The sequence below is a fragment of the Mustelus asterias genome, chromosome 6, assembly GCF_964213995.1.
Source record: "Mustelus asterias chromosome 6, sMusAst1.hap1.1, whole genome shotgun sequence".
Lineage (NCBI taxonomy): Eukaryota > Metazoa > Chordata > Chondrichthyes > Carcharhiniformes > Triakidae > Mustelus > Mustelus asterias.
In genome coordinates, this window is record NC_135806.1 from 74280132 (window position 1) to 74306513 (window position 26382).

Genomic DNA, 26382 nt, shown 5'->3' on the forward strand with positions numbered 1-26382 from the left:
CACCATGATAGACAAATCACACAACAGTGCATGTGTGACAGGAAACAAAAGAAGTAGAGGCATAAAAGATTACAAAGCAAAGCAAAATACTGTAGATGCTGGAAATCTGAAATAAAAACAGAAAGTATTGGAAAAACGCAACAGGCCTGACAGCATATGTAGAGAGAAATAGCGTTAATGTTTTAAGTCTGTATGGAGCTGGGAAGAAGAGTCATATGGACATGAAAAGTTTCTCTCTCCAGAGATGCTGCCAGACCTGCTGAGTTTTTCCAGCATTTTCTGTTTTAAAAAAAAGTAAGACTATTGGGATGATTAGTAAGTTGAAACTACCATGGTGGTTGACTAAATAAACACACAGATACAATGTATAATTAGGCTTAATTTGGAAATTGATAGAATCCCTACAGTGCAGAAGGAGGCCATTCAGCCCATCAAGCCTGCACCGACAATAATCAGGCCCTATCCCTGTAACCCCTTGTATTTATCCTGCTAATCCCCCTGATACTAATGGTCAATTTAGCATGGGCAATGCACCTAACCTGCACATCTTTGGACTGTGGGAGGAAACCGGAGCACCCAGAGGAAACCCATGCAGACAGGGGGAGAACGTGCAAACTCCACACAGTCAACCGAGGCCAGAATTGAACCCGGGTCCCTGATGCTGTGAGGCAGCCGTGCTAACCACTGTGCCACCGTGCTGCCCCTTTAAGGCTCTGGATAATGAAACTTTTTGCACCTTGTGCTCTTACCTATGCTATTGCAAAACATTGAGTGAGCTTTTGTGCTAGGGGGAGATGATGGAAGAAATTAATTTCAATCATACACAGCAATATTTATGATTGGCTTCTTCTAAAGCTCCAATAAAAAATAACTAATGTGGTCCTGCGCCAACAATAAATTTGGAGTAAGTTTTAGAAAAGAAGAAATCTTAGTAATTTGCTGTGAGAGTTGACAGGGAATATCCAGTATTCTTTTGTGCTCTGTATGTGGTTACCCTAAAATCGAGTGATTTTTCTTTTGTTAGGCAAGGGAAAAACGTTATAAAACCAAGATGATTATAAGGTACAGATCAGCCATGGTGGAAGTGAATGGCTTGAGGGAGTGAACTCATCATGTTCCAATATTCATAGGATGAAAAGTGGATTGAGATGTGCATTTCAAAACCTTATAGATCTCTTCCCTCATAAGAGATTATCATATAAAATTAAAGCACATGGAATTGGGGGTGGTGTATTGAGATGGATAGAAAACTGGTTGGCAAACGGGAAACAAAGAGTAGAAATAAACGGGTCTTTTTCCAAATGGCAGGCAAGTGGGGTACCGCAGGGATCAGTACTGGGACTCCAGCTATTCACTATATATATTATTTTGATTTGATGTGATTTGATTTATTATTGTCACGTGTATTAGCATACAGTGAAAAGTATTGTTTCTTGCATGCTATACAGACAAAGCACACCATTCGTAGGGAAGGAAACGAGAGAGTGCAGGCTGTAGTGTTACAGTCATAGCTAGGGTGTAGAGAAAGATCAACTTAATGCAAGGTAGGTCCATTCAAAAGTCTGACCGCAGCAGGGAGGAAGCTGTTCTTGAGTCAGTTGGTACGTGACCTCAGACTTTTGTATCTTTTTCCTGATGGAAGAAAGGGAAAGAGAGAATGTCTGGGGTGCTTTGCTGAGGCAGCAGGAAGTGTAGACAGAGTCAATGGATGATTAATATTAATGATTTAAATGGGGGAACTAGATGTTATATTTCCAAATTTGCAGATGACACAAAGCTGGGTGGGAGGGTGAGCTGTGAGGAGGATGCAGAGATCTTTCAGCATGATTTGGACAAGTTGAGTGAGTGGGCAAATGAATGGCAGATACAGATTCGTGAGGTTATCCACTTTGGTAGTAAAAACGGGAAGGCAGATTACTATTTGAATGGCCATAAATTAAGAAAAGGGAATATGCAACGAGACCTGGGTGTCCTCATGCACCAGTCACTGAAGGTAATCATGCAGGTGCAGCAGGCAATAAAAATGGCAAATGGTAATGTTAACCTTCATAGCGAGAGGATTCAAGTGCAGGAGCAGGGATGTCTGTCACACCTGGAGTATTGTGTGCAGTTTTGGTCTCCTTATCTGAGGAAAGACGTTCCTGCTCTGAAGGGAGTGTAAATAAGGTTTACCAGACTGATTCCTGAGATACCTAGACGAGTGTATGAGGAGAGATTGAGTCGGTTAGAATTATATTTGCTGGAGTTCGGAAGAATGACGGGGGATCTCATAGAAACCTATAAAATTCAAACAGGGCTATACAGGGTAGATGCAAGAAGGATGTCCCCGATGCTGGGGGTGTCCAGAACCAGAGGTCACAGTCTGAGGATACAGGTTAGACCACTTAGGACAGAATTGAGAAGAAATCTCTTTATCTAGAGTGGTTAGCCTGTGGAATTCATTACCACAGAAAGTAGTTAGATATAGTTCTTGGGGGAAGGGGATCAAAGGATAAGGGGGGAAGGCTATTAACTTGGATGATCAGCCATGATCTTAATAAATGGCAGAGCAGACTCGAAGGGCCGAATAGTCTAATTTCTGTGCTGTAGGGTTTCTAAGACTCTCTTTCTAAGAATCCTGCTCCTATTTTCTATGTTTCTATGAAAAGGCTGAGGATTCGGGTGGGCAGGGGCAGCAAGGATAGTGGGTCCAATAAACAAAGTGTTTACTGCAGTTGTGGCATTGGAGCAGGACAACATCTGATGATAAGGAACATGTGTGACTGTGTTGGGGACATTTAGGGAGGATTAATGAGTAGTCAGGTGACACATCTGTGGCGAGCAACAAGGGTACAGCTGAGCAGAGTGACAACTGTAGATTGAAGTCTGCTAATTTTAAACTACAGCCAAACATTTGAATAACAAACCCAGACAAACACCACTGTGCCCATGCAGAGCCGGGAGGGACACATGTGCCTCTGAGACACCTGCTCTTCCGGGAAGGGAGGGGTGGAGACAGGCTCGCGCTCCGCGGCCAATCGGAGCCCAGCAGAATCTCTTTGTGACGTCAGCCTCCTCGCGCTAAAGAAGGAAGGAACTAGAACTTCTTCCTGCAGAGGCTGCGTGATACACCAGGGTGAAGTGAGTGAGTGAGAGAGCCGGGCTCCGGGATACACCAGGGTGAAGTGAGTGAGTGAGAGAGCCGGGCTCCGGGATACACGGGGACGGAGAGAGTGAGCGAGTCGGGCTCCGGGATACGCCAGGGCGGAGTGAGTGAGAGAGCCGGGATTCACGGCGGAGGCCGAAACGGTGAGGCCCAGGGATGGCGGGTGGGCTGGGGGAAGGAGGGCGGTATTTCCCCCCCGCCGGGGCCGTGCGAATCGGGGCTGGAGGCTCCTACAGTGGATGTTTGCTCACTCATTGTGCGGCGGGGCCGGGCCTCTTAGGCTCTTTGGGCCGAAGCCTCGGGGCTAGGCCCGCTCTGGGCTGACATGAGCCGGTGTGACCAGTTGCTGCTTTTAATTTCTGGTGGCCAACTTTTATATTGGAAAGTGATATTTTAAAATGATCTTGGACACGGATTCGAGCAGCAAGAGGGAAACTGGAGAAAAATGCACGATTTCCATCTGGGATATTAAAACATTGAATTTGATATGGGGGTAAGAATGGAAACCTGTGGGATTGTCTGAGTAACTTGCTGTGTTGGGCTGGGTTGTTTTCTACATGTTTCTATTCTAAATAACATTCGTCATCCAACGTGTTGGGCAATAAAGTTGCTTTGCTTAAAACCTCAGCCTAACAGATACCAGAAAAAAAACTGTAATTCTAGACTAGACATAATTTTATAGTTGGTTTCCACAGCATTGCTAAATCATGGGAGATCTGTCCGTTTTAAAAACAGGTTCTTACCTGCGCAAACTCACCTGGTGATTGCATTTTTATACTGTGACACTGCAAATATTAGCTGTTTTCCATGGCTGTTTTGTGGTTCAGTGCAGTCACATTGCAGTCTTGTGGTGGTCAGAATTGAATGCTTTGGCCCTTGTGATCTTCCTAAGAATGTTATCAGTAGGGATCTATTTAAGGATACTTAACTGTCCTTCTGCTAGGTTAGGGAGCTGTGCCACCGTGCAGTTATTAATTACACTGGCTTCCTTGTTTTTGCTACATTTGGGAGAGAAAATGTGAACATGGTTTTGACTGAATAATTTTCGTGATGACTGCATGTGATATGGAAGGTGGTGGATAGACTCTAAATACCTTGGATTTTTAAAAATAAATGTAGTTTTTTGAAATCAAGATTTAGTTACTGTCATTTTAAATTGAACTTCCAGTCGAAGGATTAGTTTATATATTTGTGTTAACTTTTCTACTCTGGTTACTTTGTGTGCTTCTGTCATGGTGCAGCGGATAAAATATTTGAAAGCTAGCTTGAGGTTGACATCCCTTTTGGGGATGGGGTAGAAATATAGAAAATAGGTGCAGGAGAAAGCCTTTAAGTCTGCACCACCATTCAATATGGTTATGTTGATCATGCACTTTCCTGTTCCTACTTTCTCTCCATACTCCTTGATCCCTTTAGCTACAAGGGCCACGTCCAGTTCCCTCTTGAACGCATCTAACGAACTGGTCCCAACAGCTTTGTGGTAGAGAATTCTACAGATTCACAACTCTGAGTGAAGAAGTTCTTCATCTCAGTCCTGTATGGCTTAGCCCTTATTCTTAGACTGTGACCCCTAATTCTGCATTCCCCCAACATCCTTCCTGCATCTAGCCTGTCCAGACCCATCAGGATTTTGTTTCTGAGATCCCCTCATTCTAAATTTCAGTGAGTACAAGATGTTTTTCTTCAGATGCTCTATAAAACTGGCCATATAAATGTCGTGGCTGCAAGAGCAGATCTGAGGCTGAGTCCTATGGTAAGTAGCTTCCTGATTTCCCAAATGTTGGAATGCTCTCCATTTGCCTGGATGAGTGCAGCTCCAACAACATTAAGCTCTAGGACAAAGCAGCATGTGTGATTGATATTCCTTCAACAAACATTCACTCCCTCTACCATCAATGAACTGTAGCAGCAGTGTGTACCATCTACAAGATGCACTGCAGGAACCCACCGTGGCTCCTTAGACAGTACCTTCCAAACCCATGACTGCTACTATCTAGAACGACAAAATAAGCAGATACAAGCGAATTCCAACTGGAAGTTCCCCTTTAAGTCATTCACCATCCTGACTTGGAAACATATCGCCTTTCCTTCACTGTCACAGTTCCAAAACCATGGGACTAACAGCACTGTGGGCATACCTGCACCTTGTGGACTGCAGCAGTTCAAGAAGGCAGCTCTCCATCACCACCACGGAATGTGAATGATGAGTATTCATAGTCCTCAAGGTGGTGGCCTAGCCTGTAAATGAATTTTTAAAAATGTTGGTTGTGTTCAGGTTATTGACGCAACAGTAGCTATTTCATGCTAAATATGGGTGTTCCCCACCTAAAGCAGTAGACTGCAAAACTTGTTTTGCTCATTCATTCATACACCTATATTACTAAGAATAGGTCATATGTGTCACCAAGTATTTCTGGGCCTGGTTTTGTTCACTGAGTCATAACTTGATAAAGAAATTGTACTATGGATCTGATGAAAATGATGTGGTCATAGTGCATCTGCACTAACATTATGCCAAGTATTCAGTCATCAGCCTTTAAGATGAGTGACATAACATGTCTGAGGTATTAAGTTTTCTTGACAAAGCTGTATGGATAAGTTTCAGATGGCAACATTGGAGTTCTGATGCCTGATGAAGTTAAGAGCTGAATACGGTAAACAAACTTTTCTAGCATTATTAGTCAATGATTATATGAGGAAGTTCCTCCCAATTGCCACATTTCGAATGATGTAGGGAGAGGTGAAACACTCTGCTGTAAAATCTCCATAGCAATTGAACCATTGTTTTCATCCCAAGTATTGGATATAGTACAGTGAAGCAAACTTCTTGTGGTTTGAGGGTTTGGCTAATTAAAATTAATTCCAGGTTTAGCTAATTAAACTTAATTCCTACTTGGCAAGTTGTCATAGAAGTGAATCATATGACTATCATAGTTTTTAAAATAAAGCTGATTATTATGCTCTCTACCTTTCTTGGTCAAATTGATTCTTTAAAAATCTTTGTCTGCCAGAAAAAGTTGAGACTAATGCTGGTTTTGCATATATATGAAATGCTCAAGTAAATATGATCTGTTGGGAGAGGTGGACAAGAAAGCTGAGTGAAATGTTTTATTTCTCTATTGGGTCATAAACTGATCTGGCACCACGTCACAAGCAAGACAATTTTGCACTATGTTCTCATTGGACTGAGTTAAAATATTTCCATACTAAAACTAAGTTTCAGACAGGATGCAATGACTACAGTTACCTTGATGTAAATCTGCATTTTGATTTATTTAGACCATCCCTTGTTCAATAAAAAAATACTTAATTCAACAGTAATAATATGGTGTCCCTGGTCGTACCATTTTAGGCCATTTTTTTTTCTGACTAGTGTGATCAAATCAGTCCTGGTTTCAATTCACACATGGTAACAGAACTAGAAATTTTTTATTGAATGCGAGAAGGGTGGCACAGTGATTAGCAATGCTGCCTCACAGCTCCAGGGATCTGGATTCAATTCACGCCTTGGGTGACTTTCTCTGCAGAGTCTGCATGTTCTCCCTGTGTCTGTGTGGGTTTCCTCCGGGTGCTCTGGTTTCCTCCCACAGTCTGAAAGACGTACTGGTTAGGTGCATTGGCCATGCTAAATTCTCCCTCAGTACCCGAACAAGCGCCGGAGTGTGGTGACTAGGGGATTTTCACAGTAACTTCATTGCAGTGTTAATGTAAGCATACTTGTGACTAATAAATGAACTTTACTTTGGATTTTATGGTGTTTTGCTATTTTCTAACAATTAGAGAACGGATCAAATGTTGTTACGTGGTAGGTTAGGATTTATGCTTGTAATTTGGAGACACTGGTATACTTGATGATGTAAAACAAAAGGAGTGATTTTGGATGTGCTAAGCTCAGATGTGCCCTAGTCATTCGCGCCCGCTGGGCACCGCAGGGGTTGGGGTGCATCATTGACCCCAATAATCACATTTTAATTTGATGTTTTTAAGTTTCCTTTGTACTTTGATTTCTGTTCAGGCTGTTCCCCCTCCTTTTTGGGGAGCTGCCCCTTTTACTTTGTCCTGATTTAATCTGAGTTTGTTTACTTGGTTTGGTTTGACCTAAAAAGAGGGCAGCAGTGCTAACCACTGAGTCACCGTGCCTGCCCTTCTTGCAGTCAGTTTAAACAAAATTCTAGTTCTGCTACCATGTGTGCATTGAAACCAGGATGATTTGGTCACACTAGTCAGAAAAAAATGGCCTAAAAGAGGTATGACCAGGGGCGCCATATTACCTGGAAATTCCAGAGCTTGGGGCCTAATAGCAAAATGGCTAGTTGTCATATAAATGCAGCTGGGGAATATGTAAAAGTTGGAGGACTGAAAAGATGTTGGAGGAGTTTGAAGATGTTTATGGGTGAAGCCTTTGAAGGATTTCAATAAATGAGCATTTTAATTTTATGGTGTTAGTTCAGGAACCACTGAGTCAATGAACATGGGATGATGGGTGAACAAGATTTGGTGCAAATCAGGATTTGGATTGTAAAGGTTTGGGTGAGATCAAGTTTGTGGAGGTTGGCAGCTGATAAGTACGGTATTAGAATAGTTGAGTCTAGAGGAGTTCAACAGATATTTGCATCTGTCTTTATGGTGTGCTTAACCATGTCAGAGACTGCAAACAGCTGAGAGAATTGGGAGGATTAGTGTCTGGATCGTGGTGGATGTCTTGGAGTTAAATATGGTACAGAAGGAGACCGTTCAGCCCATAAAACCATGCCAGCTACCCACTGAGCCATCCAGTCTGTAGCTCTGAAAATTGATTTCCTTCAAGTGCACACCCAAATTTCTTTTCAAACCATTGTTTCCACATCCACCAAAGTATGTTTCAGATCAGGAGTTCCTGGAGAAACCCATGCACACAGGGAGAACGTGCAAGCTCCATTCTTGTAAATCGCCTCTGCATCCTGTCAAGGACCATCACTTAGTATTGTGATTGGAACTAGATGTAATGCTCTGACAGGGGTACAACTTGAACTTTGCATAGGTTCAGTATGTAGTACTGTGCCTGCAGCAATCAATGTTCAAACATAGACTTTGAAAAATTAGCACAGATTTGGACGGTGAAAACACATTTAAGCAATTTGAAGAGCAGAGGGAGGTTGACAATGGGATTGTAGTTTGCAAAGAATGAAGGGACAGGCCTTTTTGGGGAGCTGGTAGCAGTAGATTAGCTTTGTGGGGAGTGGCACAGGAAATGGGCATTGAGTCAAATGGTGAGCCTTTTTGACTAATTGGAGAGCAGCAAAATAAAGGTGTTGGTTCAGGGCTAGGACAGATGCTGTTGCTCAGTGTATAAATATTTATTTGGGAAAATTCACAGGATAAGGACTTTACGTTAAGTATTTAAATTATTTGCAGAAGCAAGTTGTGGTATGAGTGAGCACAATTTGAACAAGGTTGCAACAGATTTGCACTGTCAGTCTTGTATTTGAGCGAGGCCTTTTTCTTGAAAATAAGCTCTTAAAAAAAAAACTTCAATTTACAAATGTTTGAGACTGTTGTATGCCGAAGTAAAACATTTTAACAGTTCAGCTGACTAAATGCCCCTGATTCATCTTGGGGTACATTCTGAATGCACGGCAGCCTTCATCAGTCAAGGCTTTGGCTAAAAATATCAAGCCCATACATAGGTTTTTAAGGTTTAACAAGGCTGTCATGACAAGTCAGTGGGTAAATTGTCAATTCCATCATTTAAAATGTTGCTTTGGGCAAATGGGTGAGCAGGTAAGTAAGAGCTGGTTTGCGCTTCATTTATTGTTGGAAGCTTCTCCTAATTAGTCTTTCTAGAATTTTTGTTTTTGAGTTTTGCCACTGGATATCTGGCAGCTTTCAATGATTCTAATGTTCCCAACCTCAGTTCTGATTTTACTGGCTCGAGGTAAATGCAGAAAATCTGTCATTCAGTGATACTTAAACAGTATTGTCTGCAGGACCTCGTGTCGTTGCATATGATTAAATGTGTTTTCTACTGTGACCTCTGAATTGTACAGTGCATGTTAAAATGAAGACTTAAATATGGCTATTTTATGGTGGTAAAATTCTGCTGTAAAGTGCACATTTTTTTGATTTCTGCATACCACATTCATACTTTGCAGTTGTAAGAATTGCCTTTAGACAAAGTCCAATCATGTGCATGATCTTTTATCCACACAGTATATACAAGTATGGCTCAAGAAACCAATCCAACTCAAGTGCCTGTTATGTGTGCAACTGGTTGTGGGTTTTATGGAAATCCTAGAACCAATGGAATGTGTTCTGTGTGCTACAAGGAACACCTACAAAGACAGCAAACTAGTGGCCGGATGAGTCCTATGGGTAAGATAACTTAATTGTTTCCTTCTCCTCCCAAACACCTTGGTGCTCTGTGAAGAATAACTTTAATATTACAGCTAGTTGTGCATGGTGTTTCAAGTTGACCTGAATACCGTTACCAGCTGTCAAAACCAGGCAGGTTGGGAACATTTTGAAAAATGCAGAACAAGATTATAGATTGAGAGCAAAAGCATTGGAGTGGGGGAATGACGAGAAGAAACAACCCTGTGTTTTATATGCAAGACTTGCACGTGCATAAAATCCAGTCCGAATGATTGTGATAAACCTAACAGGGGAGGAACTTTAACCAATTGCGTCACTTTTATGATCTTCTAAATAAATGTGTAAAGGAGATTGTTCTTTAGGTGCTTTTCAAAACATGTCCCTGTTCTGAATCATGGTACAATGCAAAAGGAAGCAATTTAGCCCTAAAAGTTTGTCCTGGCTGTTTAACAGCCCCAGTTGCTTCAATCTATCCGCATAACTGATTATTTTTCTCTTGGATCTATTGGGTATAGTCTGTAGAGCCATATCCACCTTGCCCCCCCCAGCCTGAAAATGTACCATTTTAGCATATTTTGCCCTGTACCTTCTCATTCTGCCAAAACTTTTTCTGAATTTTACCTGCCATGTGTCTACTGTTCCACCAGCCTGTCTGTGTCCTGAGGTTTATCACAACTGCCTTCAAGTTTTGTCATCTGTACTTGAGTCCAAATCATTTAATGTATATCAAAAAACATCAGTGGTCCTACTACTGAAACTTGGGGGAACTCCTTTGTATATCAAAGCAACCATCATTCACTGTTTTCTATGCCTTACTTTGTCCTAATGCATGGCTGTAAATCTGCAAACAAACCTTATAAATGATACCTGGACACCCTTTTGAAAGTCTAACTACACAACATCTTATCTCATAAAAATAACTGAAGTTAGTCAAAAATGATTTGCCGTTAACAAATCTGTGCTGGCCTTTATTAGTCCATACATGTCCAAAATGTCTTGACTTTGTATTATTGTTTCTAAAGCTTCCGTGCACTGGTATTCAACAGACTCATCTTGTAACCTTATTCATAGAGGGAGAATTATATACGATCTCTTAATCTTCTGACTATTTGAGAATTGAAAGGTAGTGTCTCTCACTTCTGCCATTTCTACCCTCGGTGTATCCCATCCATTGAGTTGCCCAGTACTTATCAACTTTTAAAGTACCTCTATTTGTGTCCCATCCAGTTTCCCAGCAACCTGCTTAATTTGCCACAGTATTGGTAAAGTCTTCCTCGGTACCCAAGTGTCTCAGCTATGCCTTCAGCTTCCATCAGTAAACCTCCATTTTGGTCTCCACTTACCCCAGTGCTCCTCTAACAATCCTTTTACTGTTGACGTACCTTTAGAAGAGTTTAAGATTCTCTTTCAGGTTGGCTGCCAATCTGTTCGTGTACTGTCTGCCTCATTTCCTTTTCATTTATGCTTTATACTCTTACTGTTCAATTCAATTCTCCTTCTGCTTAATTCAGCTGACATCTGTCGTAAACCCCTTTTCCTGCTTCACCTTAATCAAACTACTTTTGTAATCCAGGGAGCTCTAGCTTTGGTTGCCCTCTCTTTTTCTTCATTGAACCATCTAGGTACATTCCTACAATCTCTTAAAGGCGTCCCATTACATTCCATTTCTGCTTGGCAAGCCTTTGACTCCAATTTTCTTGGTCCAATTTCTTTCTCTCCTTCCCTAAACTACTCTGTCTGACATTTCCAACTTCACCCTCTTCATTCCAGGGCTAGATCCAGAAATGGCTCCTTCCCTTTTTGGGCAGCAAAGTGCAGATCAAGAAAACTCCCCAGACTGCATAGTTGTTCTATTCAGTATTGGAGTCCCCCAATACCACTACTTGTTCTGATTTCTGTCCAAATCTGCTACTCTATCTCGTCACTGGTAGTCTAACGGCTCCTTTACTATTACTTACCTGCAACCTGATAGATTCTTTGATCCCTCAGGGACATTCTTTCTAGCAATGCAAATAATATTTTCTTCAATCAAAACCACTCCTTTCCTTCCCTGCCTAGTGTTAAGGGCTAGCATGTCTCAGTTATCGCCACTACATCCCTTTTCCCCCCTTTTTGTCACTTGTGTCTCAGTTGGTACCACACCTTTAGTTAAAAGGTTGTGGATTCTCTCTCCAGATACTTGGGAGGCAAAAGTCTGGGCTGATGCTCAAATGTAGTACTAAGAATGCAGTGGTATTGGAGGTGCTATTGTTTTGGGTGAGACATCAAATTGAGGCCCCATCTACCCCTTGGGTGGATGTAAAAGATCCCATGACACTATTTTGAGGAGGCAAAGGGAAGTTATCCCCACGTCCTGGCCAATATTAATCTTATTTGGTCACCATTGTATTCCTGTGGAGCTTGTTTGCAAACTGGCTGCCACGTTTTCTACATTGCAACAGTGACTACTTAATATTTTGGGGCATCCTGAGATCAGAAAAAACACTATAGACATGAAGGCTGTTTTCTTGCCAATTCCCAACTTCTTTAACCCCAGACTGAGCCTAGACCACCTTTCTGCAATTATTTCAACTCTGGCTGTCTGCCTTGGGCATTTGTGCAGCTTTTTTCTACTTTTGGTGCAACACCTTTGTATCCCACATGCTACCAACCTTTCATCACAGCACTTGTTAACCTAACCACAAAGATCACAACCTGAAACAGTAACCTTTTCTCTCCTCGGATGTCACCAGACCTGCAGAGTATTTCTAGCTTTTCAAATTTCAGCACCCACAATATTCTCTGTTTGCAGAAAAACATTCCACTTTTTTTATAAGGTGGAACCTGTCAATCTTGGTCAAATCCCTCCTGCCAGAAAACTGGTCCCAGGGTAAAACAAAGAACAAAGAAAATTACAGCACAGGAACAGGCCCCTCGGCCCTCCAAGCCTGCACTGACCATGCTGCCCGACAACTAAAAACCCCTATCCTTCCGGGGACCATATTCCATCTCATTCATGTACTTGTCAAGACGCCCCTTAAAAGTCACTACCGTATCCGCTTCCACTACCTCCCCCGGCAACAAGTTCCAGGCACCCACCACTGTGTTTATAAAAAAGAAAATCTGCCTCGTACATCTTTTAAACCTTGCCCCTCGCACCTTAAACACATGCCCCCTAGTAATTGACTCTTCCACCCTGGGGAAAAAGCTTCTGACTATCCACGCTGTCCATACCTCTCATAATCTTGTAGACTTCTATCAGGTCTCTCCTCAACCTCTATCGCCTCAGTGAGAACAAACCAAGTTTCTCCAACCTCTCCTCATAGCTAATGCCCTCCATACCAGCAACATTCTGGTAAATCTTTTCTGTACCCTCTCCAAAGCCTCCCCATCCTTCTGGTAGTGTGGTGACCAGAATTGAACACTATATTCCAAGTGCAGCCCAGCTAAGGTTCTATAAAGCTGCAACATGACTTGCCAATTTTTAAACTCAATACCCCGGCCAATGAAGGCAAGCATGCCGTATGCCTCCTTGACTACCTTCTCCACCTGCATTGCCACTTTCAGTGATCTGTGTACCTGTACACCCAGATCCCTTTGCCTATCAATACTCTTAAGGGTTCTGCCATATACAGATAGGAAATATACAGTAATAGACCTTCCAAAATGCATTACCTCACTGCATTACCTAATGCATTTTCTTATTGATGTCCCAACAATCTGAAACTCTCACTTTGCACCATGTCTCCAGCCATGCGTTTACCTGTCGATCCTTATTTGTGTTCTCACTAGCGTAATCCCTTTGAAGTACTGCCTTTTATTTTCTTCCTAGCTCCGTAAATTCACTACAGGGCATCAACCACTTTCCTCTCTGACCCTGATATTCTGCAGCTTGATGTCCCTTGACTAGCCATCAGGGTGGCAGTGCAACGTATGGGTCTTGCATTGGTAGTAGCAGTCACCCTGATTATTCAATCCTCAATTTATACTTTGTACCCGCAGTCCCCCAATACAGTCCTTTGCCTCATCACTGGACTGTACCACTTGGAGATATGACCTTCCGGTTGGTATTCTCCTTTTGAATATCTGTTTTGCATGTCACATTCCAGAAGGCTTCCTACACTGCCTGTCTCTTCCTACCCCACTTGTTGGTCTGAAACTAAGGTCTATGTCAGTGCTGTTCTAGAACATGCAGGAGGAATGGGATTGGTACATGCACCAATCATTGAAGGTGCCAGGGCAGGTTGAGGAAAATGGGTTTCATAAATAGAGATAGAGTATAGAAGTAAAAATTATTATTAACCTTGTGTAAAATATTGTTTCTCCCTCAACTAGATTATTGTGACCGAAGACACACTTTAGGAAAGATGTGAAAGCATTGGAGAGGGTGCAGAAAAGATTTTAAAAGAATGATTTTCGGGATAGGGGACTACAGTTAAGTGGATAGATTTGCAAACTGGGGTTGCTGTCCTTTGAGAAGAGTTGAGAAATTTAATATAGATGCTCAAAATCGTGAAGGGTCTAGATAGTTGATAGAAACTGCACCCATTGGCAGAGGATTGAGAACGAGAGAGCACAGATCTAAGTTTAAAGTTTATTTATTAGTATCACAAGTAGGCTTACATCAACACTGCAATGAAGTTACTGTGAAAATTCCCAAGTCGCCACAGTCTGGTGCCTGTTCGGGTACACTAAGGGAGAATTTAGCATGACCAATGCACCTAATCAGCATGTCTTTCGGACTGTGGGAGGAAACTGGAGCATCTGGAGGAAACACGTGCAGACTCCGCACAGACGGTCACCCAAGCCGAGAATCAAACCCGGGTCCCTGGTGTTGTGAGGCAGCAGTCACTGGGTTTAGGGATTAATTTAGCACTGTAAACATAGACAGCAATCATATGTTTAGCTATGTTCCATTCTGCTTGGATTAATAGAAAGATCAAAACTGATGCTTTGGAGTGTTCATGATTTTGATAGAAATATCAAAAGTGGACATCTTGACAAATGTATATACAATGGTAAGAAATCTTCTGTTGCCATTTACTACTGGGATTCTCTGGTGCCACTGAAAGTGAATGGAGTTTTGGAATGCCAAATGCTCCATTCTCGCTGGAAACCGGAGCACCCGGAGGAAACCCCCGCAGACACGGGGAGGACGTGCAGACTCTGCAGTGATCCAAGCCAGGAATCAAAGGTGTTAGGCTCTACAAAGCAGTGCCCAAAAGTGTGATAGAGGCAGATTCAATGTGGCCTACAAAACACAATTGGATAATTACCTGAAGAGAAATTGTTTGCATGGTGGGGGTGTGATACCAGATGAATTGCTGTACCAGGGAGCAGAAGGCAGGGATTTGATTTGATTTATTATTGTCACATGTATTAGTGTACAGCAAAAAGTATTGTTTCATGTGTGCTACGCAGACAAAGCATACCATAAATAGGGAAGGAACCGAGAGTGCAGAATGTGGTGTTACAGTCATGGCTAGGGTGCAGAGAAAGATCAACTTAATGCACGGTAGGTCAATTCAAAAGTCTGACAGCAGCCAGGAAGAAGCTGTTCTTGAGTCGATTGATTCGTGACCTCAGACTTTTTTATATTTTTCCTGACGGAAGAAGGTGGAAGAGAGAGAAGAGTGCATGGGGTCCTTAATTATGCTGGCTGCTTTTGAGGCAGCAGGAAGTGTAGAAAGTGTCAATGGGAGGCTGGTTTGAGTGATGGACTGGGCTTCATTCACGACCCTTTGTAGTTTCTTGCGACCTTGGACAGAGCAGGAGCCATACCAAGCTGTGCAACCAGAACAAATGCTTTCTATGGTGCATCTGTTGACATTGGTGAGAGTTGTAGCAGACATGCCAAATTTCCTTAGTCTCCTGAGAAAGTAGAGGTGTTGGTGGGCTTTCTTAACTATAGTGTCTGCATAGAGGGACCAGGACAGGTGGTTAGTTAAACTTGAAGCTCTCGACCATTTCTACTTCGTCACCATTAATGTAAACGGGGGCATGCTCTCACTACTTTAGAGAGAGTGCAGAAGAGGTTTACCAGGATGTTGCCTGGTATGGAGGGGCTTAGTTATAAGGAGAGATTGGGTAAACTGGGGTTGTTCTCACTGGAAAGACGGAGGATGAGGGGAGACCTAATAGAGGTGTATAAAATTATGAAAGGCATAGATAGGGTGAACGGTGGGAAGCTTTTTCCCAGGTCGGTGGTGAAGTTCACGAGGGGTCATGGGTTCAAGGTGAGGGGGGGAGGTTTAACACAGATATCAGAAGGACATATTTTACACAGAGGGTGGTGGGGGCCCGGAATGCGCTGCCAGGCAAGGTGGTGGAGGCGGACACACTGGGAACGTTTAAGACTTATCTAGATAGCCACATGAGTGGAGTGGGAATGGAGGGATACAAAAGAATGATCTAGTTTGGACCAGGGAGCGGCATGGGCTTGGAGGGCCGAAGGGCCTGGTCCTGTGCTGTACTGTTCTTCTTTGTTCTACGCTTCCTGAAGTCGACGACTAGTTCGTTCATTTTGTTGACATTGGGGAAGAGATTATTGTCGTCGCATCAGTTCGCCAGATTTTCTCTCTCGTACTGTCTCATCATTGAGTGATTGCATTGTAGTGCAAGTTGGCAAAAGGGAATATTAATAGGGCAAGTGAAGAAACAAGATGTCTAGATGAGGTGTTAACAGATTTTATAATTTGGTGCACCTGATTACTGCCTTTGTTGTTCCGATGGTCTGCAGTCTGAGCATTGGTTTCCACATCTGTTGTGAAAACTGATTTTTAAAAACTCAAATCTGTGCACAGATTGCTGCATATATGACTCGTGTAACTAGCATTGTATCTTAAAGGACAAGTTTGTTTCTAATACTAATGGCTGTGATTCTGTGAATGGTCATATACACACACACACATGCAAAATGTGTTCATACATAACCCCCATCAATTTGTGAATAGTTAGTGAAAACATACATGAACAGCAACTGACGTTCATTTTCAACTTCTAGGTTCAGCTAACAGCTCCAGCTCAGACTTTGCTCATGTCCAGCGAACAGAGAGCTTTAAATCTGAAGGAGCCTCCATCAACGTAACTGTCAAAACGAAGTAAGTTCATATTTATGAATACATTGACAATCTGTGCCCCTTGGGTATGTATCATTTTGAGCCACCATGTATTAATTAATACCATAGATCATGGTGTCTAAGATGACCAAGACTAACAATGTACACGAAAACCCCATTCCTTTTTTAGCAAATTTATGTTTAAGGCTTTATTCTCAATAAGAGTTGGCTTCAATTTTTCAGCTCAAAGGACGTGTTGTAAGAGTTGTACTCTTTTTTTATAAGTTGTTACATGGGATCATATGATATCAGCCATGTTGCCAAGGAGATGTGCAGAAGTGCAAACCGGGCATGGCAACCAACAAACAGAAATGGGTCTACCTGTACCAACAATGGCAGTTTGCAGTTAATGCTCGGCATATAAATCACCCCCAAGAATTTTTTTAAGCTTTGGTTGACTTGTCTGAATTCTGTGGTAAGTTGCATTCTGTGGGATAGGGGAAGGAAAATGGGTGAAAATATGTATCATGGGTGAGGTTTGCAGTTCATCAGGCATTTGTCATATGATTTATGATATTCTACACATTTTACCTAAATTATTTTAGACAGTTAGAAACCATGCCCCTATTGGAGTAACTAGGTGGTTTGAAGGTGGCCATGTAAATAAAAATGTTCACTAATATTACAGAATTTATTAGATATCAGAAATATTGCAGATTTTTTATCATTTGTTCCTGGCTTATTTGGTACTATGATCCATTGTGCAAGTTTAGGTTTCAAATAAAGCTTCTACTTAGCTGCAGACTTAGTTTGCACTTGTAATAGTGTGAAATAGAAATGTTTTTCTTTCATGGCTTTTAAAAGCCTTTCAGTGAAATTGCTGGCCTTGTGTTATGGACTGTTTATCTGGAACCAGATGGATTCTTGTTTTTCAAAGTTAAAAGCCGCGCACTAGGTTGCTCAGTTTTCCCTACCTCAATCTCAATTTTTCAATGGTGGTAATGAAGTAATGAGTTGTCATGGGTAAATTGGTAAATATGCATTTCAATTAATGGCTGCGCAAGTAACCTTTTTAAGCATAACTTTTCTAATTTTGAAAAAGCTCTTGGTTTTTACCTTTTGGAGAATAGTAGCCATCCTATCTGGAGGAGATATCAAAAAGCAACTGACCCTGCAACAGATTTCAGTACTGAAGTCTGAATTTGAGTTAATATAATGTATTTGATGCAATGCTTAGACATATAATGTGTTCAGATGTATCCAAGACTGTTCATGATGTCTACACTAATTAGTCTTTGGACTCTTCAAAAACTAAATGTTCCACTTAAATCTTTTGCATTGGCCTTAGGACACGTACCACTAACTAAAAACAGTTCTGTTCTATACTTTAAAAAGCTAACTGTAAAGAGGCTGTAATTCATGTGAGTTGGCCAAATTTTGGATGCCCTTATGTCATTCAAACTTGTCCAAAAGACTACGGTACTTTTTTATTTCTTGGTGAACTTTTGTTTATAATCGGGAGCTGGCTTGAGGGCAATTGAGTTTTCAAAAGAAGTATTTGGCAGAGTTCCTTGCATGTTCATTAAAAATTGAACAAGTAGTGGAATTTAAAAAATTGAAAAAAATTTTCTTGGAGATCATCTCAATGAGAACAGTTCATTTTCCTCATGATGCACTTTTTGTACTTGGCAGATGTATGTCTGGATCAACCTTGCCTGTGACGCAGCAGATGACAGAAATGAGTATTTCCAGAGAGGAGAAAAAGGCAGAAGTTGATGTAGCAGAGCCAGGTATGCTTAAATTTTGAGGCTATTCCAAAAATAATACTTGTTATGCAATCAATAGATTACACTAAACTTGCTCAGGTTAAACAGAAGCTTTTTTAATAACAGGTTTGAGTCACTTCAAGTTGTTTCCATTCAAAACCATATTCCTGCACACTCCCCATGCCCCTCGGCACCTTTTAGAGTCTAGATTTTTGAAAGTGTAACTAGCAGCTGTGGTGTATTTGAATTTTCAGAAGACTTTCATTAAGTTCCCATGATGAAAGGAAGAAAAATTTAGAAACCAATGCGGTTGGGAATAATATACTGACATGGATTGGAAATTGGCTAACAGAAATCAGTCAGAATAACTGGCCTACTCTTTAGGTTGGCAGGCTATGGGACCCCAGCTATTCACAATTTACATCCTTGATTTGGATCTAGGGGCCAAGTATGATATTTCCAAGTTTGATGACACAACTTAGTGTGAGATGATGAGAATGAGGCTACAAGAGGATTTGCACATGGAGACTACAAAGTTCATAAGTGCTGAACAGGGTAGATAGGGGGAGGGTGTTCCCCGGCTGGAATCTAGACAGTCTCAGAATACAAGGTAGGTCAAGAGATGTGTGGGGAAAATGGCATTGAGGTAGAAGATCGGCCATGATCTAGTTGAATGCTGAAGCAAGCTTGAGGGGCTGAATGGCTGCCTACTGCTCCTTTGTTCACATGTGTATGCATCCTTGCTCAAACTGAGCTCCAGATAATTGACCCCCCCCCCCCTCTCTGCTGCCTATGAGAAAATGGGCCTTTCACTCATGAAATGCTAATGTTGTCTTTCAAGCTGCTCCCGCAGCACAATGCTTTTTTTTTTCTGAACCTCATCAATTAAGATCAGCAACAATCTCCTGCAAAACGTGCACCATTTTCCACATGTTCCTCCTCTTGATGAAGGCAGATGCAGCAAGTAAAATTCTTTGCTTCTACTGTGGCAGCTCAGCACTTGGCAGACCTGAGGAAGAGTAATTGAGGACTGAATCTCAGCGAGAGTTATGACATGGTTTACCAGGCAGCAGTGATCCTCGTGCTTGGGTCACTACAGAAGGCACCTCAAAAAGCATCCACCAAATTGGCTGTAAGCAAGATGGTCCAACAGCAGCATCACAATGTTATCACTCGACCAGCTTCAATGGGCAGTACATGTTGGTTATATGCCTGACACCAGCCTCCCAAAGCAACTGCACTACTCAAAGCTCAGTAGTGGCAGGAGACCCCCCTAGGAAGGCATGGATACTTTGAAAACACCCCTCAAGCATTTCCACTGAAGAGGTCAAACATCCCTCCCAACTTGTGGAAAACCCTGGCTTATGATCAACCGAAATGGCGAAAGAGCAAGCACTGGTGGGTTTTTTAGGTACCCTATTACCACGTCCTTAATGAGATTTTTAGCAATTTCCCCCACTACTGGCAGGTTAAATGGCCTTCCTATTCCCTATTATCTCCCTGAATAACAAGGTTAAATTTGCTACCTGCCAATCCTTGGGGAACATTCTAAATCCTGGAAGATCAAATATCTCTACAGTTGTCTTTTAAAAAGAATCTAGGATATGGCCCATTAGTTTAAAAAGATCATGCTGGATTTTAGTCCCACTAATTTCTCCAGTGCTATTTACTGATCACTTCAAGTTCCTCAGAATTAGATTTTTAAAATTAATATTTGCCTTTGCTTGGATATTAAATTTAATAATTTCCCAGTCTATCATAGCCAACTTGCCCCTCATAACCACGTGTTTGAATTGACCTTGCATCAATCCTTAACTCTAAAATTGTTCCTCATGACCACTCTTTCTGCAGAAGATCCTTTGCCATAAAATTCATTATCCCTGTCCCATTAAACAATATTAGATAGCCTATTCCCTCCTTGTTGGTTCCTTGGCATTTGTTCTGAAAAATGTTCCTCATTCTCCAGAACAAATGCTTCACAGTAGAACAATGCATTCTATGAACTATTCCTCCATATTTGCCAATTCTATATGACGATTGAAATTACTGTTATTCCATACTCTGATTTCCTGATTTATGTACACTGTTAAACACTTCATAGCTGCAACACCCTTTCCCAACAAGTTTCACAACTGATTTTATTGTTGCATGATTTCCTGGCTACTGTTGCACCCACTAAAATTCAGCCCATCTAAAGTTGCTGTCCATGTCCTGTGTACCAAGCCTTGCTTGCCTATCCCTCCCACCCTCAAATGTAAAAAACACAATGCAATGAGAAAGATTCATCAGTAGCTTATTGGGGGAGCTGAGTATTGTATTAGATTTAAGAGGCTCATGTTGCAAAGAGTGGTAGGTCTGAGGATTCAGTTTTGGAAGCTAGCAAAGGGTAACTAAAGAGTTAAGGGGGGAGAGCAGATAAGGAAGGAACAAGTAGAATGAGTGTAAACTAGACAGGGCAGCATGGTGGTACAGTGGTTAGCAGTGCTGTCTCACAACACCAGGGATCTGGGTTCAGTTCCAGCCTTGGGCGACTCTGCAGTTTGCACATTCTCTCTATCTGCATGGGTTTCCTCCCACACTCCAAAGATGTGCATGTTAGATGGATTTGCCATGCTAATTGCCCCTTACTGTCAGGGGGGATTAGTGGGATTATGGGGCCAGGGACTGATTGGGATTGTTGGTGCAAGCTCAATGGGCTGAATGGCCTCCTTCTGCACTGTAGGGATTCTGTTATCTATTAGGGATATAACAAATCATAAATGCTTTTACAAATGATTTTTTAATAGCTAAAGTAAACAATTTCTTAGAGACAGCTAATATGGGAAATGCAGAAATATCAAATATTGTCTCTATTCACAATAGATTAAATAAATTACATGCCAGAAATAGCTAGTAACCAAGAGGCTGTTAAGAGAAGAACTTTATTCAATACCATCAGTAGAGATCAAGAATTGGAAAAAAATTGAGGGACAAAGGGCCTGCAAATCCTCAACCTTGCAACCTACATTTTAAGATTTGAAAGGTAGTTGCAAGGATAGTGGAGCTATTCCCTAGTTAAGATTATCCAGAATTCCCTAAATCCTAGAATCCCTAGAGTACAGAAGGAGGCCATTTGGCCCATTGAGCCTGCACTGACAATGATCCCACCCAGGCCCTATCCCTTTAACCCCACACATTTGCCCTGATAATTCCCCTGACATGAGGGCAATTTAGCATGGCCAATCAACCTAACCTGCACATCTTTGGACTCTATTTGAAAGAGGGGGAGAGAAAACTGGGAAGCATAGCAAAGTTAGCCTGACAGCAATAATCAGAAGCACAAGAATCTATCGAAGTCCTAATATACTAAAAATTAGTTTCATGACAGTCAACATAGTTATTTTGAAAGCAATAATTGACAAATTTTAGTTTAGTAAGAATGCAACTGGTATGGTTAATGGGGAGTCAGCAGATGTAATATACCAAAAGGCATTGCAAGATACTGAGAGATTAATGTTCATGGAGTGAGTGATAAGACATTGGCATGGGTGGCAGGTTGGTTAACAAAGGAACCAGTGGGGATATATGCAACATTTTCAAGTTAGCAGCTTATGGCTGGTGGAGTGCCACAATCGGTACTAGGACCATGGCTATTTACAATCTGTATTACTGAACATGACTTTGACAATGAAACCAAGGCTATTATATCCAGGTTTGCTGACAATAGAAGCTTAAATGGGATTGTACTCTGAGGAGACAGGCATGTTAAATGTGTGGCCAACAAGCTGGCAGGTGGGGTATCATGGGGAAGTGAGCTAATTCACTTTTGTAACAAGACAAGGAAGGTATTTGGAAGGGTCATCTAGCTCAACGTTGGCTCAATTCTCTCCCCACAGATACTGTCAGAGCTGCTGAAATTTTCTGGCATTTTCTATTTTTGTTCCAGCATCCACAGTATTTTGCTTTTATCCAATGATTCTCCCTGGTTATACTGGGTGGATTCTCTCAGAATCTTTAAATAGCTGAAGGATGGACTCAGATTCATTGAGTTGTCGGCTTTGCGGATCACAACTGTCTATTTGCAATATTGATTTTTGTAGGAAACCTCATGAATGGCTTCCTCTTCCCCATGGCAACATGAAACTCGTTAGCATTTTGTCCTAAATAATGAAGCAGGCTCGTATGGTCTACTCCTGTTCCTGTTTCTCATGTTCTTGCTGGCCTAGATTTGATTCCTGGATCCCTAACATCTGAAATCTTGTTATATCCTTCCATGACCAGCGCTATAACACTTATCACTCACCTCCCCATGATCCATGCCTTCAGCCATCAGGGCAGTGCTCTAGCATTCTCTCTTCCCTTTTAAAATCCTAATTTAAACCTAGTCACATAGATGGGTTTTTGCTTACCTCCTTTACTTGGTCTTATTCCTCTTGGAAGTCTGTTTTTGTTTATGCAAGTTTCTTTAAGGTGTTACATGCAATTTGTTCTCTTTCTATTCTTGATGCCAATCCAGCATTTATTACCCATGCCTAATGCTTTTGAGAAGATGGTGAACCATTGCAGTAGGTACATCCGTATTGCTGTTGGGTACTGTTCAATATAAACCCAAGCTTCATAAAACAGACTGCACCTGGGAGTTGTTCGTAGCTTCCTTTATTGTGCTGTATTACTGCCATTCTGCATCTTTAGTGTTACTATGAAATGGAAAATTTGTCATAGCAACACGACTGCAGTATAAATACCATGAGTGCTAGAACTGTTCTGATTTTTACAATGCTTCATTGCATTGAATGTTGAATATGATAATGCATGTTTGCAAAATTGTAAATCTGGATAATGTTTACAGTGAACTACAGCATGAATTGCAATTATTTACTATAGATGTCTATAACTGCAGAATTCATGTAACTTAAATCACCTATTTGCATTGATAGTTATAGCACAGCCATCTGCATTAGCTGCACCATCTAGTACATCAGAAAGTGAAGAGAAGTCTCCGGAGGTATCCCGACCAAAGAAGAACAGATGTTTTCAATGCAGGAAAAAAGTTGGTCTTACAGGTGAGGCTAATTATTATGATAGAGGCATGTGTTATCCTTTGGCAAAATTTGACTGCTTTTAGGGTTCGTTTTTTTAAATAGTTCCACTAGTTGCTTTTAGATTTGCCAACAAACTAGTGTTCTGCTTGATTACTTTTTAACCATTCCAAAGATTTAATTTTTTTGTTTTTCGCCATTGGAATAATCTATTTTCATTTTGTCAAATGCAGTTTTTATGGTGAGGAATTTGATTGGTAGGAAGGAGAAAAATATTTCTTCTCTAGATGTCTTTGTATTCTGCAGCAATTCCTCTTTGCCAATTTCAAATTACAGTTTAAATTCTACTAGGTTTTTTCCTATTTCTCTGCCCATCTAGTTCACACCCATGATCAGGTTACAATCATGCATAGTGTTTTCATCTTGGCGCCTTGATCATAGAAATCATAGAAACCCTACAGTACAGAAAGAGGCCATTCGGCCCATCGAGTCTGCACTGACCACAATCCCACCCAGGCCCTATCCCCATATCCCTACATATTTACCCACCAATCCCTCAAACCTACGCATCTCAGGACACCTAAGGGCAATTACGGAAGGATCATTACAGAATACTCTATTCTCTTCCTGTAACAACAGCAGGAATACTCAATGAACCACATCTTATAGTTCTCGTAGCAACTGCTGCTGTCACCACCTGATCAACCCCCTTTTCTCCCCAACAGGACCATTTACTTTACCTGACTTCCTGCTGGTTCAGTGTCCGTTCTTCTCCTACCCCTCCCACCCCTGCTAAATGTCTTGGGATATCTTTTACAGTTGTAGAGTTTTTTTTCTCAGCCTATGAAGATCCTATTTTGGATCCTACAATTGCCTAGCTGGAGATCTTCCAATTGTCACTTCCTTATGCTGTGGGAATAGATTTGGCTCTAATTCCGGAAGTTTATCAGCATGGATATTGGATCATGTTGAACCGAGCTTGACTTTTAGATGTAAAGATAAAATAAAAGGGAAAGCTTTAAAGGAATGCTTACATTTGCCATTAAATAGGCCACTCTTGAGTTATAGACATGGCTACATTAGGCAAAGCTTGATGCAACTACACATTGTAATAAAAGGTTTTTTTAAAAAACCTCATACAAATTAGGATGCAGTTATAGGCTACTTTGTGTGCAGAATAAAGATTTTGCTTTCTATAGCAGGTTTTGACTGTCGATGTGGGAACTTGTTTTGCGGACTTCATCGTTACTCAGATAAACACAATTGCCCTTATGATTACAAGGCGGAAGCAGCAATGAAGATCAGGAAAGAGAACCCTATTATTGTGGCTGAGAAAATTCAGAGGATTTAAACAGGCAATTGAAGAGGACAATAACTATCAAAGACTGCATTTATTTCTTTATCCCCTGATCTATTTTGGGATCCTTCATAGAGCAGATGCATGGGCTGTTTTTAATCCTTGTCTGTTCTCCAATTGTGCTTTAACCCTAGTTTCTTCTAATTGTAAGGTGGCTGGACATTACTAGATGCAATTGAGCACACAGTATTAATCACGACAAGTGAAACCATTGACCTACAAAATAAATGGAATGAGCTGGTTAAATGGTGATTGCTAGCAGTGGGTGATCTGCCAAGCTAGCTTTGACAACATGTTGTAGTGCTTTTTAATTGAGTAAAATGACCAACCAAAAACTTACTTGGTAACCTGAAAATGTTTCTAGTGCCTAAGCAGACTTCAGTCTTTGGACTTCTTCTCATATAGTCTATAGAATTAAAAGGATGTAACAATACAATTGAGCATATCTTTGAATAAACAGGATTTTAAGGTAGGTAGTAGATTCCATGAAGATTCTGGGAGCTGTCTTCACTTGGGCATCCTTCAACCAAGTTTTGTAGGTTAATGACTTTCATGCTGGGGTTATTCAGGGAAAACTTGTGCAAATAGGGAAGGCTTCCAAAGTAGTAAACTTTTGTTCGGTATTTAATTAGAAAGCAATTTTCCTTGCCTCTACTGGAACACAGTCAGCCTGTAATGTGTTCAGAAAGTATTTAACTGTGGCAGTCTGAATAATAGAATGTTGTAGAGGCCAATGAATGAGCCTCTTTTACATTTCATAGAACAGTTAAGTCTGCCTTCATTTATCAAAGCATATGTACATTAACTTTGTGTAGCTCTATGATAAATGCAGGCTATGTTTACAAAAGTTGCACATGCTTTTTAACAGAAGAGATGTTAATGAATTAAATCACACAAACTGTCCAGGCAACTAACTTAATGTCCCAGTTATACTGCATGTTGGTACGTCGTCTTGTGCCACATGGCTTCCAAATGTGCAATAGAATGCCAAATTTCAGAAATTGGTGGATTCGTATCACAGGGGAACCTGGAAGAGATGGCCTTGCATGGCTCGTGTGACTGCATGTGGCACCCGGTCATTTTCCTTTAACTTATCGGTCTACTAACTGATGCATCCTCTGATGTTCAAGCAGCTAAGGTGGCTCAAACATGTGCCACCTTGCTCTGAAATAATGGATTATGAGCAAGCAGTATATTTCTGTCTTCTGGTAGCGCACTCCCATCTTCACCAGTCCCACCTCTACTATACCACAGTGCATTATAACTGGGCTATATATTCTACAGTGATAGGAGTGTAGCATTGGCTTATTGCATGGACTGCACATCCCCAGCAGTGTAAAATGTTGAACTGTAGCAATGACAATATACTTAATTGAAGCTATTGTACTTTTTAAATCTGTTATTGGAAGATTTGTGATGTATGAAATAGTTGCATTTTTAATCCAGTACAATTTAGACATGTAGCGTGATCAGAATCTTAACTATTTTATCTAAGCTGTGATTTTGATTACTGTTCATTCTTGCAATAACTCTGCATATTTAACTACAGTACACAGGAGCTTTTTTTGTTGACAAACTACAGTATGCCTTTTTAATTTTTAATCTTGGGTATGTAATTTGTACAGAAGTATTTATATTTATGTAATGCATATAATCATGCTAGTTGGCATTTATGCGAAATTGGATGTAAATAAATATGTACAGAATA

General features: G+C 41.1%; 2 protein-coding genes across 8 annotated transcripts in view; one reads left to right on the forward strand and one right to left on the reverse strand.

The window, feature by feature from the left end:
- LOC144494935 (transmembrane channel-like protein 1) overlaps positions 1–4587 on the reverse strand; it is a 107421-nt gene extending 102834 nt beyond the window's left edge. The window contains exon 1 of the mRNA XM_078214559.1: positions 3903–4587. The gene's annotated coding sequence lies outside the window, so the exon portion shown is untranslated. The remainder of the gene's footprint in view (positions 1–3902) is intronic.
- Positions 2938–26382, forward strand: LOC144494937 (AN1-type zinc finger protein 5-like). 7 transcript variants are annotated; one of them, XM_078214562.1, is made up of 6 exons: positions 2938–3164; positions 9335–9496; positions 16479–16575; positions 18226–18323; positions 23216–23341; positions 24517–26382. In XM_078214562.1, the coding sequence occupies exons 2-6, from the start codon at positions 9346–9348 to the stop codon at positions 24666–24668; spliced, it is 624 nt and encodes a 207-aa protein (XP_078070688.1). In that variant the 5' UTR covers positions 2938–3164; positions 9335–9345; the 3' UTR covers positions 24669–26382. The 7 variants fall into 7 exon arrangements, with proteins under 7 accessions (XP_078070688.1, XP_078070690.1, XP_078070692.1 ...); XM_078214564.1 differs by having other exon boundaries at positions 2938–3120; XM_078214566.1 differs by having other exon boundaries at positions 2954–3248; positions 24520–26382.

Bases quoted from the DNA above. Each gene is read 5' to 3' on its own strand.
- LOC144494937 (XM_078214562.1), top strand. From the start codon at position 9,346: ATGGCTCAAGAAACCAATCCAACTCAAGTGCCTGTTATGTGTGCAACT. The intron at 16,576-18,225 runs GTAAGTTCATAT...TGTACTTGGCAG, and splicing joins AACGTAACTGTCAAAACGAA to ATGTATGTCTGGATCAACCT. The intron at 23,342-24,516 runs GTGAGGCTAATT...TGCTTTCTATAG, and splicing joins GAAAAAAGTTGGTCTTACAG to CAGGTTTTGACTGTCGATGT.